This window comes from Ovis canadensis, chromosome 3 (genome assembly GCF_042477335.2).
Source record: "Ovis canadensis isolate MfBH-ARS-UI-01 breed Bighorn chromosome 3, ARS-UI_OviCan_v2, whole genome shotgun sequence".
NCBI lineage: Eukaryota > Metazoa > Chordata > Mammalia > Artiodactyla > Bovidae > Ovis > Ovis canadensis.
The window spans coordinates 106,501,656-106,528,012 of NC_091247.1; the positions used below are offsets into that span (position 1 = coordinate 106,501,656).

Below are 26,357 nucleotides of genomic sequence, written 5' to 3' on the forward strand. Positions count from 1 at the left end.
AAGCTGTGGTACGTATACACAATGGAGTATTACTCAGCCATTAAAAAGAATTCATTTGAATCAGTTCTGATGAGATGGATGAAACTGGAGCCGATTATACGGAGTGAAGTAAGCCAGAAAGAAAAACACCAATACAGTATACTAACACATATATATGGAATTTAGAAAGATGGCAATGACGACCCTGTATGCAAGACAGGAAAAAAGACACAGATGTGTATAACGGACTTTTGGACTCAGAGGGAGAGGGAGAGGGTGGGATGATTTGGGAGAATGGCATTGTAACATGTATACTATCATGTAAGAATCGAATCGCCAGTCTATGTCTGACGCAGGATACAGCATGCTTGGGGCTGGTGCATGGGGATGACCCAGAGAGATGTTATGGGGAGGGAGGTGGGAGGGGGGGTTCATGTTTGGGAATGCATGTACACCCATGGTGGATTCATGTCAATGTATGGCAAAACCAATACAGTATTATAAAGTAAAATAAAGTAAAAATAAAAATTAAAAAAAAAAAAGAATATAATCAATCTGATTTCAGTATTGACCATCTGGTCACGTCCATGTGTAGAGTTGTCTCTTGTGTTGTTGGAAGCGGGTGTTTGCTATGACCAATGCATTGTCTTGGCAAGTCTCTGTTAGCCTTTGCCCTGCTTTATTTTGTATTCCAAGGCCAAACTTGCCTGTTACTCCAGGTATCTCTCGACTTTTTACTTTTGCATTCCAGTCCTCTATGATGAAAGGACATCTTTTTGGGTGTTAGTTCTAGAAGGTCTTGTAGGTCTTCATAGAGCTATTCAACTTCAGCTTTTTGGCATTAGAGGTTGGGGCATAGACTTGGATTACTGTGATATTGAATGGTTTGCCTTGGAAACTAACAGATATCATTCTGTCATTTTTGAGATTGCAAGTTTATCACAATGAACTGTGGAAAATTCTGAAAGACATGGGAATACCAGATCACCTGACCTGCCTCTTGAGAAATCTGTATGCAGGTCAGGAAGCAACAGTCAGAACTAGACATGGAACAACAGACTGGTTCTAAATAGGGAAAGGAATACATCAAGGCTGTATATTGTCACCCTGCTTATTTAACTTATATGCAGAGTACATCATAAGAGACGCTGGGCTGGAGGAAACACAAGCTGGAATCAAGATTGCCGGGAGAAATATCAATAACCTCAGATATGCAGATGACACGACCCTTACGGCAGAAAGTGAAGAAGAACTAAAGAGCCTCTTGATGAAAGTGAAAGAGGAGAGTGAAATCGTTGGCTTAAAGCTCAACATTCAGAAAACGAAGATCACGGCATCCAGTCCCATCATTTCACGGCAAAGAGATGGGCAAATAGTGGCTGACTATCTTGGGGGGCTCCAAAATCACTGCAGATGGTGACTGCAGCTATGAAATTAAAAGACACTCCTTGAAAGAAAAGTTACGATAAACCTAGACAGCATATTAAAAAGCAGAGACATTACTCTGCCAACAAAGGTCCATCTAGTCAAAGCTATGGTTTTTCCAGTGGTCATGTATGGATGTGAGAGTTGGACTATAAAGAAAGCTGAGCACTCAAGAATTGACACTTTTGAACTGTGGTGCTGGAGAAGACTCTTTAGAGACTGCAAGGAGATCCAACCAGTCCATCCTAAAGGAAATCAATCCTGAATATTCACTGGAAGGACTGAGGTTGAAGCTGAAACTCCAACACTTTGGCCACCTTATGGGAAGAGCTGACTCATTTGAACAGACCCTGATGCTGGGAAAGATTGAAGTTGGGAGAAGGGGATGACAGAAGATGAGATGATTGGATGGCATCACTGACTCAATGGGCATGAGTTTGAGTAAAGTCTGGGAGCTGGTGATGGACAGGGCAGCCTGGCATGCTGCAGCCCATGGGATCACACAGAGTCGGATGTGACTGAACCACCATACTCAACTGCATTTTGGACTCTTCTTGTCGACTATAAGGGCTACTCCATTTCTTCTAAGGGATTCTTGCCCACAGTACTAGTTATAATGGTCATCTGAAATAAATTTGCCAATTCCTAAAATGTTGATATTCACTCTTGCCATTTCCTGTGTGACCACTTCCTATTTACTTTGATTCATGGACCTGACATTCCAGGTTCCTATGCAGTATTGTTCTTTAAAGCATCAGACTTTACTTCCGTCACCAGTCACATCCACAACTGGGCGTTGTTTTTGCTTTGGCTCTGTCACCTCATTTTTTCTAGAAGTATTTCTCCACTGATCTCCAGTAGCATATTGGGCACCTACCAACCTGGGGAGTTCCTCTTTTGGTGTCTTTTTTGCCTTTTCATACTGTTCATGGGGTTCTCAAGGCAAGCATACTGAAGTGGCTTGCCAGTCCCTTCTCCAGTGGACCATGTTTTGTCAGAACTCTCCACCATGACCCGTCTGTCTTGGGTGGCCCCACACGGCATGGCTCATAGTTTCATTGAGTTAGACAAGGCTGTGGTCCATGTGATCAGTTTGGTTAGTTTTCTGTGACTGTGGTTTTCATTTCTGTCTGCCCTCTGATGGAGAAGGACAAGAGGCTTGTGGGAGCTTCCTGATGCGAGAGACTGACTGTGGGGGAATCTGGGTCTTGTTCTGATGGGCAGGGCCATGCTCAGTACATCTTTAATCCAAATTTCTGCTGATGGGTGGGGCTGTGAGGATAACTACGTTTACCTTGGTTTCAGCCTTTCACATTATTTAGCAGGCACAGGGACAACCAAAAAAATCATTCAAGTGCAACAGTGCACATGAAGTTTAGCACAACCATGGGATTCTATTCAGTACATCTGAATCAAAACATTACAAGGATCCAGATGAATGATATCACATGTCCCCCCACCACACCCCCACCCCACAAGACCCACAGGCCTGCAATCCTGAAGCCAACCCTTTTCACTACAAGCAGTAACAAAAGTGACTTACTTGTATTAAATGAAGAGATGAGAAGACTTGGTAACATTATAAAGCCAGGACGATCATCAGCTATGCTGCTTTATTAGACATTAGAGAGTGAAAGTGTTGTCGCTCAGTCGTGTTTGACTCTTTGCCACCCCCTGGACTGTAGCCCAATGTACTCCTCTGCCCGTGGGATCCTCCAGGCAAGAACACTGGAGTGGGTTGCCAAGCCCTCCTTCACGGGGTCTTTTTGACCCATCGATTGAACCAACGTTTCTTATATATCTCTGGCATTCACAGGCAGGTTCTTTACCATCTGAGCCCCCAGGGAAGCCCATACATTAGAGAAGCATTTCTAATTGACATTCTTTTCAGAGGGCACTGAGAAATACAATATATTAACACAATGATTGCTTAAATATGTCCTCACGCAGCTGCTATAAACTCATTGCTCTGATGTCTGTTGTTCTCTATATAACTTCGAAACTATAAGAACACAATATTACAACTTATCCCCCTTTCATAAGAAAGTCTGAAGTATTTGTCTCCTCTTTTCAGTGAAAGATTTTCTTGCACTTGATTCAGAATGGTTTATAGAACTAGTATGGTCTCCTGAAATTCCACAGAAATAAAAGTACAGATGTAGAAATTAATAGTCTCAAGAGAGTATGTGCATAGGGAGTGGGGGAAATAAAGTATAGTTTGTCAGGAAGGAATTAAGAAGGGTTCAACAAATTCCTGGCAAATTTTTGACAAAGATAAAGCAAGCTATAATTTGGGGCTTAGGTTGCAGTGTGAGAAATAGGGCTATAAAGGAGAATGAATTAAAATGCTACATAAAAAAAAACAAAAACAAAGCTACTGTAACAAATTATCTCTGACCACCCCCTCTCAACCCAGAATATAATCAAACAAAAATTTATCCCATGCCAAAGAGAGGGTTATTCTCTAAAGAAATTGAATCAACTTGCCTGACTTCAGGCTCTACTACAAAGCCACAGTCATCAAAACAGTATGGTACTGGCACAAAGACAGACATATAGATCAATGGAACAAAATAGAAAGCCCAGAGATAAATCCACACACATATGGACACCTTATCTTTGACAAAGGAGGCAAGAATATACAATGGAGTAAAGACAATCTCTTTAACAAGTGGTGCTGGGAAAACTGGTCAACCACTTGTAAAAGAATGAAACTAGATCACTTTCTAACACCGTACACAAAAATAAACTCAAAATGGATTAAAGATCTAAATGTAAGACCAGAAACTATAAAACTCCTAGAGGAGAACATAGGCAAAACACTCTCAGACATAAATCACAGCAGGATCCTCTATGATCCACCTCCCAGAATACTGGAAATAAAAGCAAAATAAACAAATGGGATCTAATTAAAATTAAAAGCTTCTGCACAACAAAGGAAAATATAAGCAAGGTGAAAAGACAGCCTTCTGAATGGGAGAAAATAATAGCAAATGAAGCAACTGACAAACAACTAATCTCAAAAATATACAAGCAACTCCTGAAGCTCAATTCCAGAAAAATAAACGACCCAATCAAAAAATGGGCCAAAGAACTACATAGACATTTCTCCAAAGAAGACATACGGATGGCTAACAAACACATGAAAAGATGCTCAACATCACTCATTATTAGAGAAATGCAAATCAAAACCACAATGAGATACCACTTCACACCAGTCAGAATGGCTGCGATCCAAAAATCTGCAAGCAATAAATGCTGGAGAGGGTGTGGAGAAAAGGGAACCCTCCTACACTGTTGGTGGGAATGCAAACTAGTACAGCCACTATGGAGAACAGTGGGAGATTCCTTAAAAAATTGCAAATAGAACTACCTTATGACCCACCAATCCCACTGCTGGGCATACACACCGAGGAAACCAGAATTGAAAGAGACACATGTACCCCAATGTTCATCGCAGCACTGTTTAGAATAGCCAGGACATGGAAACAACCTAGATGTCCATCAGCAGATGAATGGATAAGAAAGCTGTGGTACATATACACAATGGAGTATTACTCAGCCATTAAAAAGAATTCATTTGAATCAGTTCTGATGAGATGGATGAAACTGGAGCCGATTATACAGAGTGAAGTAAGCCAGAAAGAAAAACACCAATACAGTATACTAACACATATATATGGAATTTAGAAAGATGGCAATGACGACCCTGTATGCAAGACAGGAAAAAAGACACAGATGTGTATAACGGACTTTTGGACTCAGACGGAGAGGGAGAGGGTGGGATGATTTGGGAGAATGGCATTGTAACATGTATACTATCATGTAAGAATCGAATCGCCAGTCTATGTCTGACGCAGGATACAGCATGCTTGGGGCTGGTGCATGGGGATGACCCAGAGAGATGTTATGGGGAGGGAGGTGGGAGGGGGGTTCATGTTTGGGAACGCATGTAAGAATTAAAGATTTTAAAATTAAAAAAATAAAAAACTAAAATAAATAAATAAAATGTCTGATAAAGGCCAAGTCTTCTCGTACGAGTCCTAAGACCCCAGAATGAAATCCTTCACATTCTGACATGTGGGAACAACTTCCATCAGAAAAACACTCCATCCTCTATTCTATATCAGGGGTTCATAACCTGCTGTCCGGAGATGCATGCCCCTCTCCTGCCTGCCCCTAGCCAAGAGTCTATGGACAGAATGATAGAATTCAATGGACTTGGATGAGAATAAAAATCACATGTTAATTTTCATCAACCCCTAAAGTGACATTTAGCATTTTCTTCTGTTTCGAACGCTGGCCGCAACCACAGTAGTATCAGCAGTAGCTGCAACTGTCACGGACAGAAATCACAGGGACTTTTACATGTTATACTTACTGCAGATCTCAAAGTATGTTATGTTTTATGGTCATCACTTTGCCAACATAATATTTAGACCTACAACACAGTAATGAGACCTACAGCTGGATCTAATTATTTAGTGCAGCAACAAAGAACATACTACTCTTACCTCATTTCTTAATATTTTGATAACTGTTGTTTCAATAAAATCAACTTCCACTACAACCCAACATATTTTATTTTATTCACTTAAAAACATTATTTTGAGAAGGGGCCCAAGAGCTTTGCCAGACCGCCAAAGGGGATACATGGCACATAAGGAGTAGTTCTTAAACTACTATGCTGCTGGATGGAGAAGGCGATGGCACCCCACTCCCATACTCTTGCCTGGAAAACCCCATGGACGGAGGAGCCTGGAAGGCTGCAGTCCATGGGGTCGCCAAGAGTCAGACGGGGTCGCCAAGAGTCAGACACGACTGAGTGATTTCACATTCACTTTTCACTTGCAGGCATTGGAGAAGGAAATGGCAACACACTCCAGTGTTCTTGCCTGGAGAATCCCAGGGACGGGGGAGCCTGGTGGGCTGCCGTCTATGGGGTTGCACAGCGTTGGACACGACTGAAGCGACTTAGCAGCAGCAGCAGCAGCAGCATGCTGCTGGAAACCTACAGATGCACATAGCCCACTCAGGTTTATCAAGTGCCCAATCAGGCTTCCCATTGAGAAGAAATGCCTATGGAGACCCACCAGCAGATCAGCAAAGAACTTTCATCAACTCCCCAGGCCTTTCTTAATTCAAAGGACATAAAGAAAAACAAAAGCAGGGCTTCCCTGGTGGCTCAGTGGTAAAGACAATGCAGGAGACACAGGGTGAAGCCCTGATCCGGGAAGATCCTACATGCGGAAGAGCAAGCAGGCCCGCAGCCACAACTGCTGAGCCTGTGCTCTAGAACCCATGCCCTGCAACAGAAGCCACTGCAACGAGAAACATGAGAGCAAAACAAAACAGATCTAGAGAATAAAACAAAACAGCAGGACAAAGAGAAAACCTGACCCAGAAGAAGAAATACAATTCAAGGGAAAGAAAAGAACACAAAAATTTTAAACAAATACACAAAGATATCAACATGGTATATATATATTTAATGCTAGAAAGTTATAACAAGACAGCAGAACAAGAAAGAACTCTTGAATCATTAAATTATGACTCAAGAAATGTAGATAAACAGAAAGAGGAAGTTTTTTAGAATATAAAGATAAAACACAAAGAATAAAAATAAAACACATTCCTTGTGCATGAAGGGTATGAATAGTTTCACCAAATACTTAAGGACAATGAATGAGAAGATTCATAGTCTCTAACAATACTGGGAATAAAGAGAAGAATGTAAAAGCTCCCAGAACAGGATGCTTACCAAGTGACTAGAACCAGACTGGCAAGACTCACATTGGCGACATAGTAGCAGAAGAGAACAGGGCAAATACCCTCAAGCCTAAGTCTATTTCAGCCAAAATACCTATCAGCTATGAGGATAAAGTCAGTATTTTCAGAAACGTTTACAAGAACTCAAAAGCTTTATCCCATGCATTCCTATATAATAGAATATAATAGAACATGCCAGCTAAATGAAAATAAGTTAGAAATAGTGCTTAAAAAAAAAATGTAATTCACAAAAGCCTCATCAGACACCCAGCATTAAATCTAACAAAAGGCATGAAAGATATCTACAAAGAAAATTATAAAACACTGCTAAGACAATTAAAAGAGGACCTAAAGACTGGACAATCCAATATTCTAAAGATGTCAATTCTCTCCCAAATGACCTACAGTTTCAATGCATTCCCAAGTGAGAGTCCCACAAGGGTTTTCTGTGGAACTTGACAAACTATTTCTAAAATTTATATGGAAATATGAGGGGCTAAGAATAGCCAAGACAGTTAAAGAAGAAAAACGTGAGATGACTTACTTGTTTGATATCCAAACTCATTACGTTGTACTAATGAATACAATGAGGTCTTAAGGGGAGGGGTAGACACATAAACCAGTGGATGAGAACAGAGACTCTAGAAACGGATCCATCAGAACACAGACACTTTCCAAACACCTGATTTTTGACAACAGTGACACTGAAGATTCATGGGAAAAGAACCACCTTTCCCCCCAGTGAACGGTGTTGAAACAACTGGGTAGGATAATGGAAAAAAAAGTGATCCAAAATCTGTCCCCTCTACCTCATAGTAAACACAAAAATCAATTGTGGGTGATTATAAACTTAAATGGAAAGGAAAAACAGCAAAACTTTTAGATGGCACTGTATGGAAATATTTTTATTATCTCAGGATACGTAAATAAAACACATAAAGCATTAACTATGAAAAAAAGATTAACAGACTTGAAAACATTAAAATCGTTAACCTTTTATCAAAAATTGCTATTAACTTGGGGAAAAAGCTACAAAATGAGCTGATACCTGCAACATATAAATCCACACGGGGGAAAAAATCCCCTATATCCGGAATAAAGAAAAAAGAAAAAAAGGTAAAAAGACTTAAACTGCCACACAAAAAAGGAAATCTAAATTGGACAAATATGAAAAGATGCTCCATCTTAATAGTAATCAATAAAATGCAAACTAAATGACAATGAAGGTATCTCACCAGATGGCAAAATTTAAGAAAGTGTGGAGATATCTCTGTAGAAATACAGACTCTCATTACACCGCCTTTGGGAATAAAAATCAGTAGAACGACTTTGGAATACGGCTTGGCATCATGGTAAAGGGAAGGATGCTTATCCTCTAAGACCCAGCGGTTCTACTCCACAGGAACTGCAGAGGAGACGTGCAGCAGGACACCACTGAGACGCAGCAGCACTGACCACAACCTCCGAAGCTGGAAGTGAGGCCGAATGTCTACCAATGCCAGCACCTAGTACACTCAATAAGGGAATGCAATGTGGTTAAGAAAATGAACAAATAAGGTCACATCACTTGTGTGCACTATGCATATTCTATAAGTATACATTATGCATACCATGAGCCTTAAAAATATAATGTTAAGAAAAAGGAGACAAAAGGACAACAACAACACTATTCTACCAAGTGCAAAAATAGCCACGAGAAAACGACACTCTTAAGGAGGACAGCATTAGTAGGAAAACTGCAAACAAGCAAGAGATTCGTGCCCAAGTTGGGACAGTAGTCATCTCTGGAAGGAAAAAAAGGAACACGGCCGAGAAAAGGAGAGCTGCACAGTGTTTACTTGAGTTCTTTTTTTAATTAGCTGTGATACACTTATGTTTTATACACTTGTAAGGAAAGAGCCTGGCCTGAAGCAAGCCTACTTACAAGTAATCTAGCTGTCTACATTCTCATAGCATTGTTTCTGAGAAACTCCTTAAGATAACCATAGAAGGTTGTATCTGCCTGTATCCTGTATGGGGTTATATATGTACTGGGGAACTTTAAGTGGGCACAAAGGACTGGGGCTTATGTGATTAATATTAAAATTTTTTAAAGTAGTGTTATTTACTTATTTCGGCTGTGCTGGGTCTTCATTGCTGCGTGCAGGCTTTCTCTAGTTGCAGTGAGGCGGGGGGCGGGGAGGGGGGGGTGGTTCTCTGCAGCGCATGCGCTTCTCACGTCAGTGGCTTCTCTCGTCAGAGCACAGGCTTCAGCAGCTGCGGCTTGTGGGCTCTAGAGCGTGGGTGCAGTAGCAGCGGTGCACAAGTCAGTGTTTGTTGTGCCGTGCTGTGCTGTGTCTTTGTTGCTACGCGGGCCTTTCTCTAGTTTCAGGCTTCGCAGCGCAGTGGCTCCTGTTGTGGAGCAGGGGCTCCAGCAGCTGTGGCCCACGGGCTCAGTAGCTGCAGCGCCCGGCTCTATAGCACAGGCTCAACAGTTGTGGAGCACAACCTTAGCTGCTCTGCAGCACATGGACTCTTCCTTGAGGAGGGATCGAACCTGTGCCCCTGCCTTGGTGGGCGGATTCTTATCCATTGCACCACCAAGGAAGTTAAAAAAAAAATTTTTTTTTTTAAGTATTAAAAACGTCTGGGAAATTCACGCTATCATTTCTCAGTTTTAACCACGGCTCTCGTCTACAGCAGCCATATATGCCCCAAAGGGCAAAAGAAGTTATGTCCCTGGGTAGCTGAGAGGCCTTCTGAGACGAAGATGCTGTACTTCCCGCCCTGAATCCTTTTATAAAGCTGAGTATAACAGTATCATATTAAAGGCCATGTGTGTCTTGCAGATCTCACTGCCAATTTGAACTCATTCTTTTGTAGTGTGTTAAAGTTCACAATAACAAAGGTTCCAAAGGAGAAAAAGCAAGATAGAAGCAGATGTTGGCTTTGCTGTGGGTTGGCTGTGTCCTCCCCAAATTGAAGTCCTAATCCCCCAGTACCTTAGAACATGACCACATTTGGAAATAGGGTCATAATATGTACAATTAGTTAAGATGAAGTCATTAGGATAGGCTTTAATCCAATATGTCTAGTGTCCTTATAAAAGGGGGGAATTTAGACACAGACCTATTCACACAGGGAGAATGCCTTTCGGAGCATGAAGGTAAAAATGAAGATGATGCTTCTGGAAGCCAAGCCACGGGGGACCAAAGGCCAGCAGCAAGCCAACCAGGAGCTAGGGGAGAGGCATGGAGCCGACCCTTCCTCACGGCCTTATGAAGGAACCAACCCTCCTAACAGCTTGCTCTTGGACTGCCAGCCTCAAGAACCACAAGACAATAAACTTTGGTTGTTTAAGTCACCACTCAGTATGTGGTACTTTGTTATGGCAGTCCTAGCAAACTAATACAATCTTTAAGCTGTAAGTCACTAAGGCTAGCTAAGGTAGCAAATCAAAACTCTAATTTGAAAAGAAAGAAGTTTTTGAAATTGTTTACAACCACTTCAGAGATAATCAGTTCATGTTAAATGACAACAAAGTTCTTAATTAATTTTTTAAAAAGCATAAACAGGTTTCCTTTGATATAAGTAACCTGGTCTCAAATGCTGACTAAAATGAGACAAACAGACTCTCTAATTTCTCACACCCTTTCCTATCTGTTTTTTTCAAGACACCAACTTAATCTTACTTTTTTGGGAATTTGCTCACATTCCAGTTTTACTTTCCATTTTATTTTCTCTTCTTGTGTTTCTTCAACTTCTGTATCATCTATTTCACCACCGATTCTGTAGCAAAAATATCAAATAACACAAAAGGGTTTTCAACCTGAAAGGGGTTCATACCACAGCATTAATATCCACTGCTCTGGTTTACCTTCAACTTGCCCTCAAAGAAATTCCAAAATCATATTCTACTCCAAATATTTCAGAGAAATGTACAAAATTATGATAAACAGCAAATGTCAACATATGTTTATGAGTAAACTGCAAAGCTGAAACTTAAAATTACATAACCTTAATAGTCAACTATTAGCAGCTATATGAATCATCTATTCATTCAACAAATACTGAGAATCCACCATATACCAGGCTCTGGGTCTTAAATCCTGGGATATAACAATGAAAAAGACCTTGTTCCCACTTTCTGAGAACTTTCTATCTACTTGGGAGAAAGAAAGAAATTTCGGTATGGGGTGATAAGAACTGGTGTATATATGAGGAACATATTAAACCTAAGATATGGGGACCAAAGGTTTTCTGAACCTAAAAGATATGTAAGAATTGAAAACAAAGAGGAGTATCAGGGAGAAAAATATTTCAGGTAGAATTCAGGGTGCCTTCTGAGGTCAGAAGGAAGCCAAACTTATATTCAAGTGGGAAGATCAAAAAGGAATGTTGTTGGGACTTCCCCAGCAGTCTGGTGGTTAAGACTGTTTTCAATGCAGTTTGATCCCTAGCTGGGGAACTATGATCCCATATGCCGCATGGCGCAGCTAAGAATATATTTAAAAAAAAAAGAAAGAAAAGTTGTTCTCAGGGTCACTAGAACTGAGAATTTGAACAAGCAGAGACTGTCTCAGATGACTACTAGAGGATATTCCAACAAAACTAAAAACGAACCTAAGAAAGATGAAAATGGAAACTATAAGAAACAAAGAGGCCAATAAAATATACAGCTAACCCTAATTAATGGTAGATGCTGTAGACACAGGGTGGAGAAGGAAATGGCAACCCACTCCAGTATTCTTGCCTGGAGAACTCCATGGACAGAGGAGACTAGTGGTTGCAAGGAATCAGACCCAACTGAGCGACTCACACACACATAGACACAGGGGGCTGAAGACAAGGAGTGACTACGTGACGAAAGCTTAAGATCTGAGTCACACGCCAGACAAGGGCAAGGACTAGACAACTTCAGAAGAACAGGCTGCGAGTGGAAACTGCCGCTAGCACAGGACTGTGAACAGTGACTCCGCACTTCTTTCAGTTGCAGGAGAAAATGGGACGTTAGTTTCATCCAATCCAACAGCTACTACACTCATCTGTCCTGCGTCAGAGCTTCCGTCAAATCTATCAGAAGAGGGAGCAAGGCCATTGTTATGAGAGCCAATAAACCAAATACTGTGGACTAGCACTGGTCTAGTTTCCAGTCGTGAACTATCTTATATAGGAAGCAAGCTCTCCTTAGAGCAATAATGACGACAGCAACAGTAACAGTAGCATCTGACATGCTTTATGCCTACTCTGTGCCAGGCGCTGTTCCATGCACATTAGACACACCAGAACAGCCCTCCACATACATGCTATTGTTAAAAAGCCCATTTTATAGATGAGAAAACTGAATACAGAATGTTTACAAAACATGTCAGATATCTAGCAGAGCAGAACTGAGATTTGAGTTCAGGCAGGCAGAGCCAACTTCCCATTCAAAGTACCTACTAGGGCCTTCCTGGCAGTCCAGTGGTTAAGACTTCACACTGCCTCTGTGGGGGTGCGGGGGGTGGGGGGGGCAAGAGTTCCATCCCTGGTATGGCCGAGGAATTAAGATCTCGAATGTCACTTGGCCAAAAGAAAAAAAAAAAGGCAATTAAAATATTTACTAGCAGTAGGAGTGTTAGTCACTCAGTCAGGCCCGGCTCTTTGCGACCCCATAGTCTGTAGCTCGCCAGGCTCCTCTGTCTATGGGGTTCTCCAAGCAAAAATACCGGAGTGGGTAGCCATTCCAGCCATTCCCTTCTCCAGGGGATCTTCCCGACCCAAGGACTGAACACAGGTCTCCTGCACTGCAGGCAGATTTTTTACCATGTGAGCCACCAAGGAAGCCCCAAATATCTACTAGACAAAATCTTATATCCAAAACTGAACTCTTGATCCAATCACCCTACAATCTTAAACAGCAACTTTAGCCTAATGATACAAACCAAAAACCTTGAAGTCGATCTTAACTCCTCTCTCATATTCCCCATCCAGTCTTCAAAATACATCCTTACCTGATCACTTTTTTAAAAAAATCTAGCCATGTGCTCTTTATTGAGCTTCGTCCCAATTGCTTAGTAGTAAAGAATTCATCTGACAATGCAGGAGACACCAGGTTCAATCCCTGGGTCAAGGAAGATCCTGGAAGAGGAAATGGCAACCCACTTCAGTATTCTTGCCTGGAAAATTCCATGGACAGTGGAGCCTGGCGGGCTACAGTCCACGGGGTTTCAAAGAGTTGGACACAACTGAGCAACTGAACATGCACTTTAAAAACATTTTATTTATTTTTAATTATTTTTGGCTTTGCTGGGTCTTCCTTGCTACACAGCATATACTTTCTCTAGTTTTGGAGCTCTGGGATCTCACTGCAGTGACTTCTCTTGCTGCAGGACACAAAGGCTTCAGTAATTGTGGTACACAGATAGTTGCTCTGGGGCATGTGGGATCTTCCCTGACCAGGGATTGAACCAGTTTTCCAGACATTACAAGGCAGACTCCTAACCACTGGATCACCAGAGAAGCCCCAGACTTGACCACTTCTTGCTACTAACCCTAACTACTAGCGGCCACTACAGTCTACTCTCAACCACCAGATGGTCCTGCTAATGTGTAAGTCTCAGCTAAAAACCCTCCAATACTTACCTCTCACCTCACTCAAGGTAAAAGCCAAAGTCCTTATTATGGTAACTGCAAGTCCCTACACAATCTGCCCCTTCCCTTCCGGCCCCCATTCCAATACCTGTCAGGCTCTTCTCTTCCAATCCCACCATTCTTCCTCTCCACTGCAGCTGTCTTTCTGGCCACTTCGCTCCCATCACAGCAAGTCTACTCCAGCTCAAGACCTTTACATGGAATATTCTTCCCACTAGATAATCAACCTCTCTCGCCTCCTTCGAGCCCCTACTCAAACATTCCTCATCAATGTTATTAGTAACCGTTCCTTACCTACCTTCTTTAAAAGATCTACGTTTTCCCTACCATCCCATCCTCCCTTACCCACTACCCAGCTTTCACTTTCTCCACGGCAATCTCAGTACCTCTTTAAACATAAGGGAAATAATACACCGCAATGTAGTTCGCTGCTTTATTACGGTCTTTAAGCATTTTCAATGTAAATCGGGAGACTAAAGGCAGATTACTGGCTGTTTATACTTCACGATTCATCTTTTCTACCGACGAGCACCCAGCACGTGTAGTGAGAACAACAAATGATCTCTGTCCTCCAGGAGCTGACGGTCTGGAAGACAAATGCTACAGGGGCCGCAGGCGGGCTCCCTCCCAGCCAGAGCGACCTGGGCGCGGGGAAAAGGGAGCATACTGAACCTCCCCCGCCCCCACCCCGCTCGCCGCCTGAACCCCGCCGCTCCCCGGGCCTCTGGCCGCGGCGGTCTACGGACCGGGACCCAACCCCGGCTTCTAACTCCTGCCCCCGAACGACCTCTGGACGCCGGACCTCACGGCGCCGCCCCCGCGGACTCCCTGAGCAACTAAGGCGGAACCCGGCTGCAGTCCCTGCGTTCAAAGCATGAAAAGACTAGCGGTCACCTTTGATCAGAATCCGTGGCGGACTTCTTGCCAAGAGCCGGGTTTGGGGGTTTGGAGAAAAGGTTCTCAAAATCCATCTTTCTCTTCGGCGCCGGCGCCGCGGAGCTACCAAGAAACAAGCCCCGTGCAAGGAGTTCCCACGCGACGGGGCTCGCCGCCCGTAGGTCACACTGCGCATGCGCCGTTCAATCCTTGCGCTGCGCAAATCGGCGCTCTCCCCGCCCCGCCGCTCTGCGCAGGCGCTGTGCTAATTCTATTCAGTAACATGTACCAACACTTTTGGGATACGTTGTCTCGAATCGGTATTAGAATTTTAAAAACTCAGTCCTGAGACTCTACTTTAGTGTAAACTGTTCGACCGAAGTCACAGTGTTTCTAAGGAATGATACCAATTATGCGTGGGCGCTCTTCAGTTCAGTCGCTCAGTTGTGTCCAACTCTTTGCGACTCCATGGACTGCAGCGCCAGGCCTCCCTGTCCATCACCAACTCCCGGAGTTTACTCAAACTCATGTCCATTGAGTCGGTGAAGCCATCCAACCGTCTCATCCTCCGTAGTCCCCTTCTCCTCCCGCCTTCAGTCTTTCCCAGCCTCACGGTCTTTTCAAACCAGTCAGTTCTTCCCGTCAGGTGGCCAAAGTATTGGAGTTTCAGCTTCAGCATCAGTCCTTCCAATAAATATTCAGGATTGAGTTTCTTTAGGATGGACTGGTTGGATCTCCTTGCTGTCCAAGGGACTCTCAAGAGTCTTCTCCAACACCACAGTTCAAAACCATCAATTCTTTGGCACTCAGCTTTCTTCATAGTTAAACTCTCCCATCTGTACATGACCACTGGAGAAACAATAGCTTTGACTAGACAGACCTTTGTTGGCAAAGTAATGTCTCTGCTTTTTAATATGCTGTCTAGGTTGGTCATAACTTTTCTCCCAAGGAGCAAACGACTTTTAATTTCATGGCTGCAGTCACCATCTGCAGTGATTTTGGAACACTCCCAAAATAAAGTATGTCACTATTTCCATTGTTTCCCCGTCTGTTTACCATGAAGTGATGGGACCAGATGCCATGATCTTACTTTTCTGAATGTTGAGTTTTAAGCCAACTTTTTCACTCTCCTCTTCCACTTTCATCAAGGCTCTTCTTTAGTTCTTTGCTTTCTGCCAGCAGGGTGGTGTCATCTGCATATCTGAGGTTATTGATATTTCTCCTGGCAATCTTGATTCCAGCTTGTGCTCCCTCCAGCCCAGCGTTTCTCATGATGTACTCTGCATATAAGATAAATAAGCAGGGTGACAATATACAGCCTTGATGTACTCCTTTCCCAGTTAGGAACCAGTTGTTCCATGTCCAGTTCTATCTGTTGCTTCTTGACCCGCATACAGACTTCTCAGGAGGCAGGTCAGGTGGTCTGGTATTCCCAGCTGAAGCTGCAGCTGTGTGGCGCTGGAGGGACTTTAAGGAGTTACCCTGTGTTTAAGAGCAAAGGAGAAGCCCCAGCAAGATGGTAGGAGAGGCAAAATTGCTTGCGCGCTGCTAGCTGATGTTTATTTGAGCGCTCACTTTGTACCAAGCATCAGTTCACATTTTCACTCACTTCATCCTCAAAACAGCCCTCTAAAGTATATACTGTCACCTTCCACACTTGAGTAAACAGAGCTGTGGACAGATTTTGTGACTGGTAGACTCTACAGCGGACTTCCTTGGTGGCTCAGACAGTAAAGAATCCCCCTGCCGGGGGCCAGCGTGAGGAATTCCGCCCATGGCAAAGGTCATGAGGAAGGAGGCTTGGCATACGCAAAGGCGTGATCAAGCCTCAGGAAACCCCCTGTTCCCGAGCATCTAACCCCAAAACCAGAGTCTGTTTTATGCTCTCACCTACACCTCTGACTTTACGGGGGGCTCTCCCCCATAACCGTTTCTCTCGGAGAAGGAGTAAACGTGCAGCTCCAAGGCAATAAAAATTCTTGGGCGTGACAGGAGTGTTTCAGCTTACGGACTCCTCTGAAGGTTATCTAGCCCACCTGTATAGGTTTGTCCAGCCACATGTGATTGCTTGCAGCCTCCCAACCTGAGAGGCACAAGATGTTTTAGACTTACTAAAGGCAAATTATTTTGGGGAGTTAAAATTATTAGTATAGTTGGTTAGGAATTATATTGGTGAAGGGTCTCTTCATTTGTTGTGTCAATAATTGCTGCTAATTCCCTGCTCTGGGTGGGACAAGGATGTCTCAGGTCAAACCTCTCTGCTGACAGACTAGCTTGTGTGACAGGATTATCCTTACTGCCGCCACTAGGCACATGACTGTTTACTACCTCTCAACCATAAACAGCACAGAGCGTTTTGGAGTATTTTGAGAGTCTTAATTAGCGTAGGACTTTCTCTTCTTGTTGAGTCAATGATTGCCGCCAGGCCTCCATATCCTTAGGCACCTGGGAATATATTAATCAACGTATTTGGAATATAGCAAAGGAAATATGGTAGTTTTTGATGTTAGCAATACTAGACTTTTTGAGTTAATGGATTTTCTCTTTTGTAATAGATCACTGTACTTTGTTATATATCACTGTGTCCTTGCTGTGTAAGAATGTAACTTTATCATATCTTAAGACTAAATAGATCTTAAGGGGAGCATTGGTGAAAGGATTTTCATTTGTTGGGTTGATGTTTCATGCTAAATCTCCATGTTCCCTACCCTTATAATGAATATAACTAGCATATAGGAAGAAATAAGTATTAACCTTTAAGCATATAGGAGAGATAAGTATTAACCTTTAAGACTAATCATGTTAACCTTGGGTTGAATAAATTCCTTTCTTGATTGTAACTCACTACACCCTCACCCTATAGGAATGTAACTTTATTTGGAGGGTGGTGCCTGGTTTAAGAAAAAACACCCTTGGAAGAAATAAGTTTTTTTTGGTTATCAGAAAGAAAGGATCATAAAATGTAAGCAGGTCTCACTCATGGCCAGAAGATGATGTAATATTCCTAAGACCTTTTTTTTTTATACATTTATGTGAAGCACCTGATTTTGATAAAGGTCAGGACTGCTGACCCCCACGTGACTCTGTATTCATCCCTATGTGTAACAAAAGGTATATAAGCAAACCCAAAAATAAAGAAATCGGATCAGTTTCCGGAAAGACTGATTCCCCCATGTCGCTTCTTTCTTGCTCCCGTTTTTCTGGCTGAATTCCCATCTGGAGCATGGATGTTATTCCACGTAATCCAAGTTATTCAGCCTCTTTTTCTCCACTGATCTTCCTACTACACTATCCATTTCTAATCTCTCTATATCTGTGATTAAATATGTATTTTTCCAAAGACGCCGACTCCGTCCCCACCTTCGAATCACCCTGGATCCACCGGGGCTGGACCCCGGCATCCCCCTGCAATGTAGGCCACCTGGGTTCGAGCCTTGGCTCAGGAAGATCCTCTGGAGAAGGGAATGACAACCCATTCCAGTATTCTTTCCTGGAGAATCCCATGAACAGAGGAGCCTGGTGGGTTACAGTCCATAGGGTCACAAAGAGTCAGTCAGACACGACTCAGCAACTAAGCATGCACTCAAGCATGTCCCATGCAATATTTAGGAACTACATATACTAAATACTTATCTGTATTTTATCCTGGTGCCTCTTTTCTTGCTGCAGCAGACAGGGGTTGGGGCCCTGAGCTTTTCATTTGTAACTGCATATCTGTGGGGCTACCTTTGTTTTGAAGAATTTTTTGTTAATCATCATTGAGAAGGAAGCAGTTTCTGAATCTTTGATTTGAAAGGTGGGTCCTCTGTAGCCAGCCCAAGTCCATCAAAGGCTATAATGAATGGTTTCCTCTCTGTTCTGCTGGTCACTGATTCTCAACACGTGGAGAGTTGGCTTTTAAAATAAAAAAAATGAAAGAATGCCCATTTATTTAATTTTATTTCATCAGAGGTTGTAGCTTTCCTCATACAGATTCATGTACGTATTTTGTTAGATTTATACCTAAGGGGCTTTGTTTTTGGTCTTCATATAACTTTTTAAATTTCAAATTTCAATTATTCATGACTAGTATGTATGGTGACTTAGCAGCAGCAGCAGTATGTATGAAAGCAATTGACTTTTGTATATTAACCTTGTATGCTGCAACTTTGCTTTAATTGCTTGTTAGTTCCAGGATTTTTGGTCAATTATTTGGAATTGGCAGTTGTCAAGGGTAGGGCTGCAGGTGGGGTAGGGAAGGAAGAATGACTAGGTAGAGCAAAGCAAATTTTTAGGGTAGTGAAACTATTTTGTACACAGTGATGAGGGATGCACGCTGTTGTATATTTTTCCCATAGAATACCACACAGAGTGAATCCAATGTAAACTGTGGATGTTAATGTATTGGTATTGGTTCATCAGTTGTAATGAATGTATCACACTCACCTAAGATGTAAAGAATGGGGTAAACCGTGTTGGGGGGGCAAGGGAAATTGTACTTCCCAGTTTTTGTGTACACCTAAAACTGCTCTAAAACAAAGTCTATTTTAAAAAGACTGTTGACAGTGGACTTTTGTGAAATGAAGATGCCCAGGGTTAGTTGGAGGGAGGAAAGGGGGTGGATATTAAGTGCTAAGGGGATACAGAAGAGAACAAAGCACATTGGTTGGGAAGACTCCTGAAAAGGGGTATTATTTGAGGTTTGTCTTGAGGTAACTTCCATTGGAAGAGATGAAGTTAGAGGCAAATGGGCATCATATGCAGATAAATGTATCAGGTCAGGAAAATAAAGCACACATTTGAAAAACAGGGAATTGGGAATTTTTAAAATTGTGCTTAATATGATGCCAGTATAAGGTTAATCATGAAAAAGAAATCTCAAAAGGTAGATTGGCCACCCTATGATAGCCTCACTTGCTTCTTCTTTTAGGGAAGGACTGTTTGACTCCTGGCCCAAATTAGGGTCTACTTCACAGACAAGCCAAGGGAAGTTCTCTGAAGCCAGACATTTTCCCCAGGGAAGTTGTACCTTCCCCGGTTGTTCATGCTGTTGGCAGTCACTTTCTTTTACACATGAAGCATTACTAAGGCGAAAATTAAATTAAGGTAGTGACCTTTCATTGAAGGAAAGGGCTGTTATTACAAAACTCAAAGTATTACCATGCATACTTTTTGACATAAAATGTCCATCGTGTAGCAAAAGATAATCAGGCTGCAAAAGGAAATTAAAATGATAGATAAGGGACTTCTCTGGCAGTCCAGTGGTTAAGACTCTGAGCTTCCAGTGCAGGGGATGTGGGTTCGATCCCTGGTAGGGGAACTAAGATCCCATATGCCTCAGGGCATGGCCAAAAAGAAATTAGCAAAACCAGGAAGCAGGGAAAACTGACCTGAAAAGGCATCAGATACTAGTTTTTTCATATAAAGACTGTAAAAGTCTACATATGTTTGTGGTAGGTGGACTTCCTCCAGTGGCCCCCGTTCTCCACCTTTCCCTATATCTGCATCCTTTACCGTATGACTTTGACACTCCTCCCACCACAGATGGACTGTATTTCATTTTTTGTTTAATCCTCCTTAATCTGAGTTGGACTTAAGACTAACTAATAGTGTGCAGGGAAAATAACATGCCACACTATGAAAAACATGATGGAGGTCCCTTAAAAACTAAAACTAGAGTTACCCTATGATCTAGAAATCCCACTCCTGGGAAGATATTTGGAAAAGATGAAAGCTCTAATTTGAAAAGATACACACACCCCAATGTTCATAGTGGCACTACTTACAATAGCCAAGTCATGGAAGCAACCTAGATGCCCAACGACAGATGGATGGATAAAGAAGACGGGGTAAATATGCAATGGAATACTACTCAGTCATTAAAAAGAATGAAGAAATGTCATTTGCAGCAACATAGATGGGCCTAAAAGTATCACTAAATGAAGTGTTAGACAGAGAAAGACAAATACCATGTGGTTTTACTTATGTGTGGAATCTAGAAAAACAAGAGAAATGAACAAACATAAACAGAAACAGACTCATAGATACAAAGAACAAATAGGTGGTTGCCAGAGGGGAAGGGAGTGAAGTAAGAGAAGGAGATTAAGAGGTACAAACTTTCAGTTCAAAAATAGATAAGTCACAGGTTTATAATGTACCGTGTAGGGAATTTTGCCCTGGGTAATAAATCCTTTGTTGTGAGGAACAGTCTAGGGCATAATAAGATGTTTAGCAACATCCCTGGCCTCTCCCCACTAGATGCCAGTAGCACTCCTCCCACAGTTGTGAAACCAAAAATGTGTCCAGGCATCGCCAATGTCCTCTGGAAGGCAAATCATCCCCATATTGAGAACCACTGGTCTAGAGTGATTAATTCCCAAAGCAGGAACGCTTGGAACATGACATTAGTTTAATTAAACTTGAACAGCCATTTGGCCTCTTAGAACTTCTTAGGCTAGTGAATCAACAGATAAAGAAAGAGCTTATTATACTGGCTGGGGTGATTAATTGTAATATCAAGTCATCCTGCTTGTACAATGAGGTTAAAGAAACTCAGGAGAATTCTTGAAGGTATTCTAATTAATTCTACGTCCTATTCTTACAGTCAGTAGAAAACAAAAACCCATAAGCAGTACTATTAATGGCCCAAACCCTTTAGGGATGAAGATCTGAGTTATTCACCAATAAGGAGCCAAGAACAGCTCAGGGCAAAGGGAATGTAACAAAAAGTAAAGGGAGGAGGTAGTTATTAAACAACACAACCGTGTGACCAGTAGCAAACATGATTGTAACAGTTATGAATATTTCATCCTCGACTTGATATAAATGTGTATAGTCTTAGTTGCTCAGTTGTGTGGGACTCTTTGTGACCCCATGGACTGTAGCTCACCAGGCTCCTCTGTCCATGGGATTCTCCAGGCAACAATACTGGAGTGGTTGCCAGTTCCTTCTCCAGGGATAAATGTGTATGTGTACACACAAATGTGTGTGAAATATAATTATGTATACACAAAAAATATATGAACTCTTTCCCCTCCCATTTCCCTTCTAACACATAATGTATTAATAGTAGTTAACTTTATTTCTCTTTACTCAAGTTATTTCATATGAAAGGAGGAGTGTGACTGAACTAAAAGAAAAATTAGAAGAATAAACATAACCCAAAGATGGAAAAGAGAATTTTTATCTTTTTTAGGGAAGAGGGTTAACATGTTTTTGGCTGAACACGGTGTAGTAGGACCATAATACGCCAAAGTATGATTTTGCTATTGTCTTTTCTTTTTTCGGCCATCCTGGGTCTTTGCTGTGGCACCTGGGCATCTCTCTAGTTGTGATGTGAGGGCTCAGTGGTTGTGGCAGGCAGGCTTAGTTGCCTCATGGCATGGGGGAATCTTAGTTTCCCATATATCCATTCATGTTCAGTCGCTCAGTTGTGTCAGACTTTATTCAACCCCATGGACTGTTAGCCCATCAGGGTCCTCTGTCCACGTTTTGGGCTGCCAATGAGTGAGCGGGTTGCCATTCCCTACCCCTAGTTCCCCGACCAAGGATCAAACCTGTGTTCGTTGAACTGGAAGGCAGTGGATTCTTAATCACTGGACCACCAGGGAAGTCCCTGCTATTGTCTTTAATCTGGATAGAAGTTAAGTACCAGTGAAAGAGGTGCATATGGGTGCCTAGTTGAAAAGTGTGTATTGGTGATTCCGTAGTGTGTCGTCTTGGCTGGGCTGCTCTATGTTGTGCAGAATTCCTATTCTTGCATATTTCCAGTTGGAGTGGGCTATAAGAGAGATTTTGCACAAAATTCGGAAGGTGGAAGTGAAATAGCAGTCATATTGTTTCTATGTTCAGAAAGTCAGTGAAGGCGTGCAGATGTTGGTACAATACACGCACATTATCATTTATCTGCTAGTTCACCTTCTTGCTATGGGGCAACAACCAGACCTTTAGCTGACCCGCCTTCCCACAGATCTTCCTTCAGCTTCTCCATCTTCTGGGCAAGGTATGTTTAACTTCAAGCTAAACGGCATAAGATTTTCCTGCAGAGCACCCACATCACAAAAGTTGGGTGTGGTGAGAGATGAAGATAGTTTCTGGTTTGTCTCCTAGGGATTCTAGCTCATTTCTCCTCTCCCTCTTTACATCCAACTCCCCTTCCTGAGTCCTTGCCTTGAAGATCCTAAGTTCTAGATTCAGAGAAAAGCTTTACACAGATTATTTGTAACAGTTCCTACAATTGCTTAAGGCCAATTGCCTGTAAATCTGTCTCTTAGTGATTCTGCTTCTCTGAGAGAAACTTGATTAATAAGATGGCCTTTTGTAGAAAACTAGGCAGGTCTATAGGGGAAAGCAGGTGAACCGGAAGACAAGTCAGAAGAAATTATCCAGAGATACTCCCCCTTTAAGAAAGGAATCTACAAAAGTGACTATTAGAAATAACAATAATAAATCAAGATGTCTAAACATAATTAACTTTAACCACAAGGTGAGAAAGAGAAAGAGAAAAAGGTGGATGAAATATTTCAAGAGAAAAGGCTGAGATTTTTAAGAACTGATGAAACACATCAATCTACATATCAAGAAATGTGTATACATCACTCAACAAATACCAAGCAAGATCACTAAATGAAATTCACACCTAGGCACATCTCAATAAAACTGCAGAAAAGCAGAGAAAAGTTTTAAAGTAGCCACAGAAAAAGAAGTAAATGTGCCCAAAACCTAGATGGCTTGATGTAATGTTACTCAATAATTAACTAGGAAAACAAAACAACTTTAAACATCTATGTACCTAATAAAATATCATTATAATATATGAAGGAGAAGAGCTGATAACCCCAACATCATAGTGAGGGATTTTAACATCCTTTACTTGATTGACTTATTAAATGGACAGAGAAAAATTGGCAAGGATATAGCTAATAAACACTTTGAAGTTAATAGGATAGACCTAATGGACAGGTATTAGAAGTTCTGCATCCAACAATGAGAGAATTTTATTTTCTTAAGCACACATGGAGTATTTGTAAAAATTAATCATGTACATAAAGCATCAACAAATTTTAAAGATAGATATTATACAGACCATGGCCTAGGTCACACGATAGTTGAGCAAGAAGTGAATCGCAGACTGAATTCAGACTGAATCTCAGAGCAAGAAGCTAACCAGAGCCTGTGTTTAGTCTTGGACCTCTACCAACAGCTATCTCATTATTAAAGAAACTTAAAATCTGTTTTTAGTTAAGCCGTATAGTTGAGTTTTCATTACATGCAATCAAGTTCAATTTCAACTAAGTAGGTATCCTTGACCCCACTTAGCATTTTGATAAGTGCAGGCTTCACAAGTACAAATTACTAGACTCTAAGCTCCATGAGAATAGATATCCCAGGTAGTATATCTGTAACTTTGCTCAGAAGATAGCATGATATGTCAAGCATAACGATCTATAAATATTTCCTGAATAAACAAATGAGTGAATCAATGCTACCAAGATTAAGATGCTGGGGGTGGGGATAGATAGAGTTCAGTATATACTTTCAATACTGGAAAAATAAACATCAAGTTTCTACTGCAGATGAATGTAAGTGATATCTTAAAATAAAAACTATTTTTTTTTTTTTTGCATCAGAAAATGCTTTCTCAACTGCCGAGAGCTGCCACTGAGTTATCTTTGCAGAATAATAATAAAGAATTTGGAGGAAGGTATTTAATAAACAGGCTTTCCTGGTGGCTCAGTAGTAAAGAATCTGCCTGCCAGTGCATAATACGAGGGTTCCATCCCTGGGTCACAAATATCCCCTGCAGAAGGAAATGGCAACCCTTTCCAGTATTCTTGCCTGGGAAATCCATGGACAGAGGAGCCTGGTGGGCTACAGGCCATGGGGGTCACATGACTCAGTGACTAAACAACAAAAATAGTTAAGAAGCAGGTGTTAAAAAAAAAAAAAAGAAGCGGGTGTAAAGAAGATCTGATATTCTGAAATGACTTTTTTTTTGGCCGCCCTGTGGGGCTTGGTGACCTCAGTCCCCTGACCAGGGGTTAAACCCTTGTTCTTTGCAGTGAAAGCACAGAGTCCTAGTCGCTGGGCCACCAGGGAACTCCTCTAATATGACTCAGTGACTTCTGTATTCTACCTTTGAGACATACACCTGAAGTGTACTATGGACTGATCCCAACCTTTACCATCTGAGGCTGTCAGAGAGCATGAACTAGAGATGATGGAGCCTGCCATATGTGTCAGTATCTTCATCTCATTTGGAAGCAACATTTTGAAAGCACTTTCGCAAAACCAGGGCTGATATCCAGGTGCTTGAGGGGGTTTGGGGAAAATTTCCAAAGAATGTGAATAAAACAGGTATTTGTTTGTAACCTTAAAGTGTACTGTATAGGGAATCGCCCCACCCCCAAATTAACTCCAACCTGATGCCCCCATCCTGCAAGATACGTAAAAATCATAGTTGTAATTGGGTCCCCCCCACCATTACTTTGAGCCCCACAAGCAGTTAGGAACTTTACAAGCTCACAGGAAGATTGAGGAAAAGGCCCCCTAATCCTCCACTTAGAATGATCACCTTGGAGATCGTTTTTGTCCAAGGTTGACCAGTCTCTCTCAGTCACATCATTTTTGTTATGGAATCTAAGTCATGTCTGAATCTTTCGCAACCCCATGTACTGTAGCCTGCCAGGTTCCTCTATCCATGGGATTCTCAAGGCAAGAATACTGGAGTGGGTTGCCATTTCCTCCTCCAGGGACTCTTCCAAACATAGGGATCAAACCCAGGTCTCTTGTATTGGCAGGCAGATTCTTTACCACTGAGCACCTGGGAAGCCCAGGTCACATTAGACCACTGAAATTTTTGTCATAATTGGGAATATGGTTTACAGAGCTTGTTCTTACTGCCCGGGGGCAAAACAAAGACAAAGAAGTGAATTTTTCTTAAAGTTAAACATATTCTTGTTGTTAAAATGTCCTTTCTTTTACAAAATACCCATAATAAGGTTTGTTAAAGTCTTTATTTGGCAAAATACTGACCCCTTTACATCAGTTACCATTTTTGCCGGGGTCCAGCCCCGGTGGATCCAGGGTGATTCGAAGGTGGGGACGGAATCGGCGTCCTAGGAAAAATCTTAATTACAGATACAGAGAGAGATTAGAAATGGATAGTGTAGTAGGAAAATTAGCGGAGAAAAAGAGGCTGAATAACTTGGTTTACGTGGAATAGCATCCGTGCTCCAGATGGGAATTCAGCCAGAAAAACGGGGAGCAAGAAAGAAATGACATGGGGGAATCAGTCTTTCCAGAAACGGATCCGATTTCTTTATTTTTCAGGTTTGTTTCTATACCTTTTTGTTATACATAGGGATGAATACAGAGTCACGCGGCAGTCAGCAGACCTGACCCTTGTCACAACCAGGTGCTTCATATAAAATTATACAAAGGTCTTATGGGTTTGACATCTTCTGGCCATCAGACCTGCTGACATTTTATGGCCCTTTCTGATACCGGTCAGTTAACCAGAAAACTTATATTTCCAGGGGTGATTTTTTCTTAAATCAGGCGCCACCCTCCAAATAAAGTTGCATTCCTATAGGGTGAGGGTGTAGTGAGTTACAACTAGGAAAGGAATTTACTTAGCCTAAGGTTTAACATGATTAATCTTAAAGGTTATTACTTATTTTTCCTATATGCTAGTTATATTCATTATAAGGGCAAGG

General features: G+C 41.9%; 1 protein-coding gene across 2 annotated transcripts in view; it reads right to left on the reverse strand.

Annotated features, from left to right (window-relative positions):
• ZC3H8 (zinc finger CCCH-type containing 8) overlaps positions 1 to 14,878 on the reverse strand; it is a 32,144-nt gene extending 17,266 nt beyond the window's left edge. Inside the window, exons 1-2 of one of the 2 annotated variants that reach the window (XM_069580636.1) lie at positions 14,680 to 14,878; positions 10,845 to 10,941 (exon numbers count right to left, since the gene is read on the reverse strand). In XM_069580636.1, coding sequence (XP_069436737.1) covers positions 10,845 to 10,941; positions 14,680 to 14,756 — 174 coding nt within the window. In that variant the 5' untranslated portion in view covers positions 14,757 to 14,878. The remainder of the gene's footprint in view (positions 1 to 10,844; positions 10,942 to 14,679) is intronic. The other variant, XM_069580637.1, reaches the window with a different exon arrangement.
• Positions 14,879 to 26,357: the final 11,479 nt, after the last annotated feature.